We start from the raw sequence: 12,178 nt of genomic DNA, 5'->3' as shown, positions 1-12,178 counted from the left end.
TGACTAGAGTGTTGAACTTTCGTTCATTATTTTTGAAACAGTCTTTTAGTTTGTAAAAAAGAGCCAAAAAAAAAAAAAAGCCCTGAAAACAAACAAACAAAAAAATTGGTTTCTTCTCAGACGTGTAGTACCTCTCTGTAAGCTGTGCTGTTGAGACTTGCCTTTTTGCAAGGTCATTGGCCATGTGGTTTGAGTCTAAACATGTAACTTATGCAGTATGTTGTGAGCTTTGTATAATCCTACCAGATTAGTCCTTGGATGGCAACTTCTCTGAAGTTAAGAGAAACCCTGAATTAAAATAAAAGATGCATAACACCTTGGAAGAAGGATACAATTGTCCATAATGTCTTGTGTCATCTCTCCTCAACCTTCTCCCCCCGCTCTCAAGATAATAGAAGCGGAAGACAACTGGTAACGAACACATCCTGCCTTTTTGCTGTCTGTTTAGGCAGCCTTGAAATTAATTGTGCAGGGGAAGAACTAGATGTTAATTGTATTTTAATGTATTTTTCCAGAAAGTACTCTTGCTTTTATTTAAGTATTCTACATTATAACCATCTTGTCTGTACAGTGGGGGGACTCAGGAATTCATAGATGGATAAACTGAGGGAGACCAGCAATGACTGGAAGAATGTTAATTAAAATTAATTAGAATTTGCTACGTTCCCATCTCCAAAAAAGAACGTATAGCGCAGAATAAGAACACAAACAAGTACTATGCAAGAAGGGATTTCTGTTAATCAGGAAGCTCCTATTTAATATCCCTGTTGTATTTTCAATTAGTATTTATTCGTTATTAAATTATCAATAAAATTGTCAACTAAAGCAACAAGGTAATAAAAGCATTAAACACCTTCTTCCATGCATCGGGGAGGCTTTGTTTATAGGCCGAGCCTGCCTAAAAAGAATGGCAGACTGCCACGTGCAGCGCCTCACTTGGATGTGTCTGCAGTCTTGGAAGCTTGACTACCCTACGTTCTCCTACAAATGGACCTTGAGCTTGTTTGGAGGTTCTAGCAGGGGAGCGCAGCTACCGTATACCCTTGACCGATGAACGGTACGTCTCTATCGGGGAAGGTCGTCCTCTTCGACCGAGCGCGCAGCTTCGGGAGGGACGCACATGGAGCGGTGAGGGAGGAAGGGGACACCCGCCTAGCCAGCCAGATCAGCCGAATCAACCCTGGCGATCAATGGGGTGACAGATGTCGCAGCCAGATCGCCCTCACATCCAGAAAAGCCCTGGGCCGCGGCGGATATTTAAAGGTCAAGATACTGTTTATCTTTCTGCTAGGGTGATTCCGCGCAAGCTGAAAATTTGATAAACTGTAAAATGAAAACTTCTTTCCCTGCGCAACAAACATGATCGGTCGAAAATACACCAAGACTACGAAAAACGTTAGCAGTTTTTAGAACTAAGTTTCTCTCCCAGAAGCCTTCGCGGAGCATGCAAATCTAAGGCTTCCTATTGGCGGCTGCCTGACCTGTCACCGCCTACCGCGTCGTAGCCGGAGCGGGTGGCGGTGGCGGTGTGGCGCAGCGCTTCGCGTTGGCGCTGGGCTTAGGTAGGTGCGTGCAGCGCCGCGCTCCGGCGGCCCTCGCGCAGGTCCGGTCCGGTCCGGTCCGGTCCAGTCCGGCCCGGCCCGGCCCGGCTGTGGGACTGGCGGCGGGAGGAGGGTGCTGTGTTGGGCGGCGGTGTCGGGGGCCCCTACAGAGGCTCGCCCTTGCCGCCCTCATAGCGTGGCGCCGGCTGCTGCCCTCGCCGGCCGTAGCCGGGAGCTGCCGCGGCGCGGCCGGGCTCGGCCAGGCCTGCGGCTGTTCCCTGCTCCCTTGGCCACCCGGACTTTCTTTGGCGCGCGGACAAGTAACTGAAAACGTCGCGCCGGGTTTTGTTTGCTGATAGAGCGTCTTATCTAGAAGATAAGACCGGCTGCCGGTCAAGGGCGTTTCATCTCAGATATGAAAAAGTTGCCAGCTCCAGCGCTTCTGATCTTCTCTGTGCAAGTTTGTTTTGTTTTACCTTTGCCTCTAGGCCCTCTGCCACCATAAATTATTAACATGACGGTTCCCCATTCAGTTACACAATCGGTTTTATATATATATATATATATATATATATATATATATTGTACCTGGGGAGAAATTGTCACGGTTGGAGTTGGTGGCCCAGGAGACGGTTACCCAGTCCTGGGTTCGGTAGGTGACTTTCCTTCCAGGTTGGTCTTGCACAGTTTTGAGCGGGAAACAACAGTTGGTGGTGGATTGGGGGCTGCTGAATGCGCGAAGCAAAAAAGAAGCGTTCGCTGGTGCGCTTTTGGTGCGTATGCCTAGCACAAGAGCGATGGCTTCTTGTGCGGATGCTCACGTTCTCCGTCCTGCAAGTTTCTCTTTTCCCATGTTAGGCTAGTTGCGCTGCATAAATCGCTGTCAGAATTAAAGGGGACGGCACCATAAGTCAGAAATAATTTTGCCATCCATTGCGCAGGAGAAAGTCTGCTCCCTGCTTGATTCTACCTAATAGCGGACCTACTGGAAACCCCTTCCAACTCTCATTTTAATCAGATTAATTGAAAGTGGAAACAAGAAAGAGAAAATAACTGGTTTTGAGGGGTGGGGTCTAATTAGGTAGAGAACTGTAAGTCAAACTACATCAGCTGGGTTTGGTCATCTCTCTCTTGTGTCCCTCTAACTAGTTCGTACCTGATCCAAATCTCGCTGAAATTGAGATCAAGGTGTGCTTCCCCCCCCCCCCCCCAAGCATCTTTAGCTGTTGGAATACTAGGTTGAGAAGAACGGCCAGCATCCTGGGATTACAGCTCTCGGCTGAAATTACCGCTTTCTTTCCTTTACTTCTGGTGAAAAGGCAGGCGGGGGGAGGAAGCTCCATCTTCCCCATCCCTGGGATGCTTCCTTCCAGCAGATTTCAGTTCACAAGTTGGACTTCCTTCCTCTTCCAGTACTACATGGCACATGCAGCCTTAGGAGTCAAAGGGCTACAGCTTGCTTCAAAGCCTGTTGGTCCCACCTATTTAAAAGACGAGCATCCATCAAGTCTTTACCTGCTGTTAGCTCTTTGCTGTATTGCTGTCTTCATGTGGGCCTGACAAACAGTAACTCGCTTACCGTTTGTGAAGTGTATGTTGGTCTGTTTTGTGTGTGTCACGGGTAAACTGAAGTACTGTGGCTCTTCTGTCTCTTCCAATTTTTTTAAACTTCAAGTTAAAAACCGCATCTGGCTCCCCCCCCCCCTTTGTCAATTTACCTGTGTTATAAGCGACTTGCACTTTTAAAACATACTTTACATTGTTTCTTATTTTTACTATTTCACTTTGGTTTTTTTTATGTAGCTTGTGTAGTTCATTCTGATACTTCTTTGTTCCCCCCGCCACTCTTGTGCACTGTTTTTTTTATTAGTGGTGCAGGTGCTACTTGGCAGTGCTCGTGTTCCCAGTGATTTTCCTGACAAGAGAAGGAGGCCCCTGAGCTGGCTAGAAGGGCTGAGCAGCCTTGCTCATTTGAATTCCTGTGGTCAGCTGAAGTCTTTGTGTCTTTATTTTTGTGCCTGTTAGCTAACAAGCAGATGCCTTGCCAAGTGCTTCTTCTGTGTTCAAGGTCTTTCAAAGGTCACTTTTTTTTTCCTGTGTATGAAGGAACTCTTGCAACTTCATGAAGTGAAGGCTCTTGTTCGCATTCCTACAGACCCTTTCCCAGCATTAAATTCTTGATTAGAGGGACAAAGAATGTCCCTGCGGAGGAAAAACATTCTCAGTTGCAGTAAGGACGACTTACTATTATGCAGTTCTGTATATGGCATACCAGTGCGATGAAATTTGGTGTTCGCTTGGCTCATGGCTCTACAATGGAATCTGACTCCTGCTGAGATCAAAACACTGGTCTATTTAAAAAAAAAAAAAAAAGAAAGCCTGGTTTATGAAGTCATTCAAGAATTAACATTCCTCTCTAAAAGCAGCATCATAGACTTCAGCAACTTTATAGACTTTGAAGTTATGGTTAGCAATAAAGATTGTTAATAGAAAGAAATGAAGCCAGTAGAAGGGTCAATTGTACAATAGTCTGAATCTTCCTGTTTCAGTCTGGATTCTTGCAGAATAAATTAGTTACTCTTCTCAAGTTCTTACTTATCCCAGGTCACCTACTTATCCTGGATCACCAGAGCTAGAAAGAAAAGTGGGAGCTTTTGAAAACATTTCCCATACTTCACCTAATTATATATAGAGTTCATCTTTAGATACTTTTGGCCTTCTCTGATATAAGGACTGCCAGACTTGAAAATCCTGTCTAGTCCCTTTTCCCCTCTTTGATTGAACCATGGCTGTTAGCAGTGGTTCTTTTAGAAACTCGAGTGCTAATTTTTTTTTTTTTCTCCTGAAGGATTTTAAGGATTTCTTTAGTGGTGACTTTATTTTCTCAGTTATGTCCTACTTAGCAACATGATATTTGATCCTTCTATATTTTGGGGGAATGGAAAGAACTATGAAACACTTGTTACTGTGATTTGACTGTGCAATAACACTAAATCAGTTTAGACCGAAACTTTACTGAAATGTTTTGTTTAAAATTAACTTACATTTCTGTGAACTGCTACTTCGCCTGCCATCGGATTCTTCCTCTTATTAGACTGTAATCTCCATATAAATGTTTTAGGTGACAAGAAGGTTGAAGTCATGCCTGGAAAACCTAAACTTTACTACTTTGATGGAAGAGGCAAAATGGAGTCAGTTCGCTGGTTGTTAACTGCAGCTGGGGTTGAGGTTCGTTTTAGCATTTTTTAATTTTAATCTGCAAGCTTGTTGTTGAGGCAGATCACTTAAGTTAGTAGCCAACGAAGAAAAAGTATTCAAGGTGGCACAGTAAACAGTATTTCCTAGTCCCCCTCCCCCCTTTCAGTATGATTCAGTATTACTACTTTAGGTCAACTGTGTTGGATTAAATTGTTTGTCCAATACCAAAGAAGCCCTCCTTACTCCAGTTCCTATTGCCAGTTTTTCTGCTAGAGTTGCCTGCGGCAGCAGCTTCCAAGTAAAACAGGCCAAGAGGTTTTGCGAAGGGGTTCTGCCCCTTGTATGTTCTTCAGAGCCGCACCTGGAATGGAAGGAACCACGCTGTATATTCTCTTCCCTGTATGATGCTTAACAGATTTGTCTGTTCTTAGAAATGTGACAAGATGCTCATTTCCTTTTCTTCCCTATTCTCTTCTGTCAGTTTGAAGAAGAGTTTTTGAAAACACGAGAACAGTATGAGAAGCTCCTTAAAGGTGAGTCCAGATGAAACCTCAAGAAACGTGTGAGCAGGCTTTACTCTAACCTCAGGTAAGGTGTGTTTGAAATTGCCTTTGGGACTTTCAGAGCAGAGAGGGAAGTAAAACTGAGAGCTGTGAACAGGGGACTCGTGGGTTTGTTTTGTTTTGTTTTGTTTTTCCCCAGGTGTGGACAGGCACAATTGAAGATTAAATGCCTTTTCCAGGCCTTTCGGTTGTTCTGTGTTCCCTTTGTCGGTTGATGCCCCTCCTGTTAATGAAAAATCACTTTAGCTGATTTAAGAACATGTGGTTACTTCTAAAAATGGGCCATAGCAAATATTTTTGTGACTTAGCTATAAGATGACTGGTTAAATGTCGTGGTACCTGAGCATTTGCCAAGTTGTATTTGAAATTCATTTGTCAGAATTCATCAAATCCTCATTCATGAAGAAAGCAGCGTCATGCAGTTACCATATGAATTTTATTCCCTTCTGTATACTCCACGTGGTCCTATACGTTTACCCTGGGCTTCAACAACTTGCAAAAGCTTATCCTAAAACTTTATTGAATGTCTAACTTACCTTTAGATACTCGTTCAAAGGGAGACATTTGGGAATCTGACGTTTGCTTCAACTGTGTTTCAAATAGCAGAACAGAGATATATTTTTAGGTCTTTATTTAGAATTAGATATTCTTTATTCTGTTCATGTTTTAGAGTCAGTCTCCACTGTATTTCAATATCCATATAAAAGCGGTTGTACACAGTCCAGAATGCAACTTAGTGAACTTTTTTTTAAGTGAGGCTGTTAATCCACAGTAATTCTGCTCTTCAATTTAATTTGTCTGCACCATTGTAATTTATTGTTTGCACGTTTTAAAAAAAAAAAAGAAATTCTTCCTCAGTGTAATATAAGGACCAATCACAGCAAACTCACCATAAAAGTAAACACCTTTTCCTGAAGGTGACAGGAAATCTTATATGGAGCTATTGGATCCAGCACGAAAATGTGTGACTTTCCCTTGCTCTAGATGGAGTCCTGCTGTTTCAGCAAGTGCCCATGGTGGAGATTGATGGGATGAAGATGGTGCAGACTAGAGCCATCCTCAGCTACATAGCAGCAAAGTACAACCTCTACGGGAAGGACCTGAAGGAGAGAGCCCTGTACCGTAACAGTACTACTCTTCTTGAATTTATTATAGTAGCTTAGATAGACCTAGAATTAGTTGTTCACTAGCACACCCAGGGAATCACCTGTGTGCCTCAGTGACACACACAACTTCCAGTGAGTGTGACAGGCCACTGTTGGATGCAAGCCAATTGATTTGTTCTAATTAGATTATTTTTATATAAAAAATATTTGATGCAGTGGTTTGTAGTTTTCTAATAAAACATCAGCCTGTAGTTTGTCACCACTTGGACTTTGGATGAAAGCCTGAAGGTGGGATTCATCTAGATGACTGAACTAGTTCAAGATGTGTCACCTTATGGTGCTTTGTGTTTCTCTATAGTGATTCTGAAGAGATCTGTATCAGTATTTGCTGTTTGAAGTTAAAGACTTTTAGTGCCTGTACAATCCTGTTTAGAATTAATCCTGGACCGTAGGGCAAGTGAAGCACCAGCAGTGCTACGAGTATGAGTGAGAGTGAGACTGTGGTGGGTTGGTTTGTTTGTTTGTTTGTTTGTATTTAACTGGAAAAATAATTTCCCTGGTGGGGGGAAAAAAAAAAAAACTTTTACTACCACAACACAAATCTGACTAAGAAAGCGCTCTGCCTAGGAAAGTGCCACCTTATTTAAGTTGGTGGTGTGTGTTTGTTTGTTTTTTAGAATTGATATGTATGTAGGAGGAACAGATGATCTTATGGCCTTTTTTATGAGATTTCCCTTCCTATCAGCTGAGGAGAAAGAGAAGGAACATGCCAATATAATTCAAAAGGCCACAAGCAGATATTTCCCAGCCTACGAAAAGGTACGTGGGAGCATCATTTCCTTCCATTGCTCTGGAAGGATGGCAATGGGAATGCTGGGTATTTTGCCAAAAGCAAAGGAAACGGAAAAGAATCAGTACAGTACTTTAACCTAGGTTGTCATATTGTCAGCAGGCTGGAGAGCAGAGGTGGGAGGTCAGAGTAGTATGAGAGCAGAGGTGGGAGGTTAAATGCAGAAATTCCTGAGTGAGATTCTATGGGCTGAGCAGTAGCAGTGTTCAGACTGAAGGATCCAAATATCCCTTTAGACTCAAAAGCTTTATGATCTAACAAGTACATGAATATGTCTGTATAAAGTCTAAATGGCAACTTCCTGTTTTTTAAGAAAAAGAAAACTAGGTAACTTGCATTGCAAGGACATCACAGTTTTAAAATAGCTAGCTGTCATAAGTTCGACATTTCAGATTCGTCTATGTGGCTTTTTAACTACAGTAACGTAGCAAGTCTCAGAGATTCTCAATGTTTTAAGTTCCCCAGGTAGATGTAGGAGCAGCTCCTGGTACTCAAGTGTTCTGGTCAGAACTGCCTGCTGCCTAAGCCATACTGGCATCTTGGTGTTTCTCTAACATCCTCTGAGAGATTGGACCCAACAGGTGCTTTCAGTACAAGCTTAACATACACAGACCGGATGATCTGGCAGAAATAGCTGCTTCACTGTTTTAAAGGTTGAAGGGAGTACAGTTTCCCACTTAAATGCTAGCTTGTTGGTTAAAATAAGTATGGCTACTGGAATTCAGTTCTGCCCTACATTCTACTTGTTGTATCTTAGCCAAAAAGCTTCAGGTTGATCACAACTCTTTTTACATTATCTATTTTTCCATTGAAGTTGTAACTATAAACAGAAAATTCAGGATGTATTCGTCTGGAAAGGAGAGAAAACCAAGGAGGTATCTAACCTTATAGTTCAGTACTTCGGGTTACCTATGGGTATAGGAGGAAGGGAGAATGGGTAAGAGAAACCCTGGGGTTCTGGATCACTGCTGTGAGGGTTGCTCGTAGATATTCTTTAAAATGATCAGTAAGTGCAGGAACTGAACTTACATATCCAATGTTAATAATATCCCTAGCTGTGTGAGAGAGAAAGAGTCAGAAGAAGAGTAGGCACAGTAAGTATTGTGAGAGAAGGTGTGCCTGAGCATTCTGAAAAAATCAGCCAGGACTGACTCCATCTGCATCTGAACGCTTTCATTTGTAACACTTGTAGATTTTGAAACATCATGGACAGGACTTTCTTGTTGGCAACCGGCTTAGCTGGGCAGATGTTCATCTTCTTGAAGCCATTTTAATGGTAGAGGAGAAGAAGTCCGATGCTCTCTCAGAGTTTCCTCGGTTACAGGTAGCTACACTAACAATACACTCATATGGCTGGAAATATGACAAACAGTCTTTCCAAATCTGCCATGTGTGGACAATTCCATAAAACAAGAATGTTTGTCGCTTTTCTTTCATTCTAGTCCTACTCTGCTGCTGTTAGGAAGAACCTCCTGATAGGCTTCATCTGGAGAATGTATTCTTTCCTAGAACAATTCCTGTATAGATCTGAAGAAATCCATCCTACTGACTTTTCTTTCATCCCATCACTAGTTCTGTCATGCCTTTCAGTAGAAAATGTTTTTCAAATCACTGTGTTATTTGTATGAAGTACACATTTGCATAAAGTACACATCTGAAACAACAGATAATTGTTTTATTACTATTATGAGGTTGGGGCAAAGGGGAAACTTCCGCTGTGGCTAAAACTATATTTTCTCTCTTATTTCAACAAGCAATTTGTTAACAAATGTGTAATGAAAAGGTGGTTAGGAAGACTGAAAGGAATGCAGGAGCATCACTTACAGAAATCATTACGAATCTTTGCTGTTACTGGGGAGACTACTCACAATATCTCTCTGGAACTACTTGATCAGTAGAGGAAGTATTGCTAACAGCAGAGCTACGTTAATAACGCTTTGGGGAAGAGATTCTCCTGCTCTTGACCCACTCAGTACTACTGATGCCACCCTAAGGACAGAGGGTGCAAGACATGGATCCTTGGAAAGAATATTAGCACAATGAAACACACAAAGCTGGCAGCTAGTTCTTCCTGCCTAGTGTTCTTGCTACAGGACTAGAACTGAAGTTTCTGAAGCACTCTGTGTAGGTGAGGATGCTAACATAAACATTCAGTCTCCATACAATATGTGTTATTTGCCTATAAGTGTTTAGAAAAAAAACTCACTCTAAAATCACTTGGGTAAATGACGCAATCATACTCCATCAAACAATACTTTTAAAATGTGCAGCACTTCGTTACATGTATTTAAATGTAGTCTTTACTTGCAGCACTGTGGTTAATCCTTGGTATTTCCTATTTCTTCCTGTGCTATCACTTCAGTCACTTATGGCAGTGCTAACACTTAGTGTCTTCTTTCATAGTGTCCCCACAGCTGTCGTGCTTTGAGTAAGCACTTACCTACATGAACAGTGCAAATATTGCATAGGTGGTGTCTCTTCCAGTGTAGCTGTGTTGACTATTTCCTTTCTGTTCGCTTTGAGAGCAGTCCCCTTCTGCCTGACATGATCTGAAGCCAGCTGAGGAAGTCGTTTCACAAGCACAAAGATGCACGAGTTGAGGGGAAAAGTACCACTATGTCAGTCTTGGACTGGCTCATGCAAGCCTTAAGCATAGACAGTCTTTGGGTTGTATTGCAACTAAATAGTGCCCTCTTCAGTTAAATCCTCTGCTTATACAAGTCAGTCTAGCTTCTTTTTCTTGTGTTACATTCTGATCTTTAAATACCACCTTGTTTACTTTTTAAAGGCATTTAAGGCAAATATAAGCAGCATCCCTGCAATCAAGAAGTTTCTGGAACCAGGAAGCCAGAGAAAACCTGTTTCTGGTGATAAATATGTGGAGACCGTCAGAAGAGTTCTCCGGATGTACTGATGTGAAAGCAAATTACCATGGCTATCTAAAACAACAACTCTGCTTGGCTTGAGAAAACCATCAGATTGTGTATGTGCTGTTAAACTCTACAGGAATGGTGTAGGGACATCTAAAAGGAGGTTAAATTTAAAGTATCTACTGTTCTCTCACACAAAATACAATATGCAAGTATTTTTCATAACACCTTACTATCAGCCTGTTTTTTCCTTCATTCTTCTTGAGTGTTTTCTAGTAATTTTTAAGAGACTGAAATGGTAGCAAGCAAACTGTCTTCCTAGAAACTTTCTGGAAGTGGAGGAAAAGCAAAAGAGAAAGCGTGACTGGCTCTCTGACAGCTTCAGCACGTTCTACAGTATGATGATGGGTTCTGTTTCAGGCCTTTACTGAATTTTTGGATGTAACTGTCAGGAAAACCAAGCAAATAGCTTTTAAAGAAAATAGAATGAAGATGCTTTTCTTTCCAGGTGTGCTGGACATTAATGGCTTGCCTGAAATGTCTGCATTGTGCCTTCATAATTAAGTTGTTTCTTAATTCAGCAGAAAAAGTACAAAATCTGACTGACAAATATCATTGCTGTATAATGTATTTGGAGGACCTTTTCTAATCAATAAACTGTGTGTTGTCTTCAGCTTGTGAATGAAAGTTGTAGCTTGCAAACTTTGTTTTTATTTCTCCTTGAGGATACTTGATAAGCAGAGGCTTTTTGTTAGCCCACATGCTATGGGCATATTCATGAAGAGACATTTCATTTGTATTTAGAAACCAGAGAATGAAGACGTGAAGGGGAGATAGAAATTATACCAGATTTGTGGTGGTATAGCGTCCAAGCTCTAATACTTGCCAAAATCAAAATGCACTACTTTTTTAATCTGTGGTCTCAGCAAATGACAAAGGAAGTGGAAGCGTCTTAGGTAAACTGCACTTACACTTTGAAAATCTGCTCTGTAGGAGGGTATTGTAGGGTTTCACATCTGTTGCTATAGTTTTATAGTAACAGTATACAGTTTACAAGAAAAAGACTTCTGCTCAATCCCCAATGCCATTGTTAACTGCCTTGTTATCTATAGAATCACAGAATGGTTGAGATGATTGGAAGGGACTTCTGGAGATCATCTAGTTCAACCCCCCTGCTCAAGCGGAGTCCTCCAGAGCGTATTTCCCAGGATCACATCCAGACGGGTTTTGAATATCTCCAGTGAAGGAGACTCCACAACCTCTCTGGGCAACCTGTGCCACTGCTCCGTCACCCTCACAGCAAAGAAGTTTTTCCTCAGGTTCAGATGGAATTGCCTGTGCTTCGGTTTATGCTTCTCGTCCTATCGCTGGGCACCACGGAGAAGAGTCTAGGCCCATCCTCTTGACGCCCTCCCTTCCCATACTTATACACATTGATCAGATTCCCCTCTCAGCCTTCTCTTCTCCAGGCTGAACAGGCCCAGCTCTCTCAGCCTTTCCTCACAGGAGAGACGCTCCAGGCCCCTCATCATCTTTGGAGCCCTCTGCTGGACTCTCTCCAGGAGTGCCATGTCTCTCTGGTACTGGGGAGCCCAGAACTGGACACAGCACTCCAAATGAGGCCTCCCCAGGGCTGAGTAGAGAGGGAGTATCACCTCCCTCCACCTGCTGGCAACACTCTGCCTAATGCACCCCAGGAGACCATGGGCCTTCTTGGCCACAAGGGCACATGGCTGCCTCAGGCTTAACTTGTTGTCCACCAGCACTCCCAGCTCCTTCTCCGCAGAGCTGCTCTCCAGCAGGTCAGCCCCCACCCTGTCCTGGTGCCTGGGGTTTATTCCTCCCCAGGTGCAGGACCCTGCACTTGCCTTTGTTGAACTTCAGGAGGTTCCTCTCTGCCCAGCTCTCCAGCCTGTCAAGGTCCCTTTGAATGGCAGCCCAGTCCTCTGGTGTGTCAGCCACTCCTGCCAGTTTAGTATCATCAGCAAACTTGCTGAGGGTGCACTCTGTCCCTTCCTCCAGGTCACTGATGAATAAGATAAACAGTACT

At 42.8% G+C, this 12,178-nt stretch overlaps 1 protein-coding gene across 4 annotated transcripts; it reads left to right on the top strand.

Moving 5' to 3' along the window:
• Positions 1-1,469: 1,469 nt before the first annotated feature.
• Positions 1,470-10,801, top strand: LOC104151940 (glutathione S-transferase 3). 4 transcript variants are annotated; one of them, XM_068937358.1, is made up of 7 exons: positions 1,470-1,562; positions 4,663-4,769; positions 5,221-5,272; positions 6,287-6,419; positions 7,086-7,227; positions 8,451-8,582; positions 10,047-10,801. In XM_068937358.1, the coding sequence occupies exons 2-7, from the start codon at positions 4,683-4,685 to the stop codon at positions 10,170-10,172; spliced, it is 672 nt and encodes a 223-aa protein (XP_068793459.1). In that variant the 5' UTR covers positions 1,470-1,562; positions 4,663-4,682; the 3' UTR covers positions 10,173-10,801. The 4 variants fall into 4 exon arrangements, with proteins under 4 accessions (XP_068793459.1, XP_009685304.1, XP_009685306.2 ...); XM_009687009.2 differs by lacking the exon at positions 1,470-1,562 and adding an exon at positions 1,671-2,193; XM_009687011.2 differs by lacking the exon at positions 1,470-1,562 and adding an exon at positions 2,041-2,314.
• The last annotated feature ends 1,377 nt before the right edge of the window (positions 10,802-12,178 follow it).

Source organism: Struthio camelus, chromosome 3 (assembly GCF_040807025.1).
Source record: "Struthio camelus isolate bStrCam1 chromosome 3, bStrCam1.hap1, whole genome shotgun sequence".
In the NCBI taxonomy this organism is placed as follows: Eukaryota; Metazoa; Chordata; class Aves; order Struthioniformes; family Struthionidae; genus Struthio; species Struthio camelus.
The sequence above is the reverse complement of the archived record's forward strand: the minus strand, read 5'-3'. Positions and strand labels throughout refer to the sequence as shown.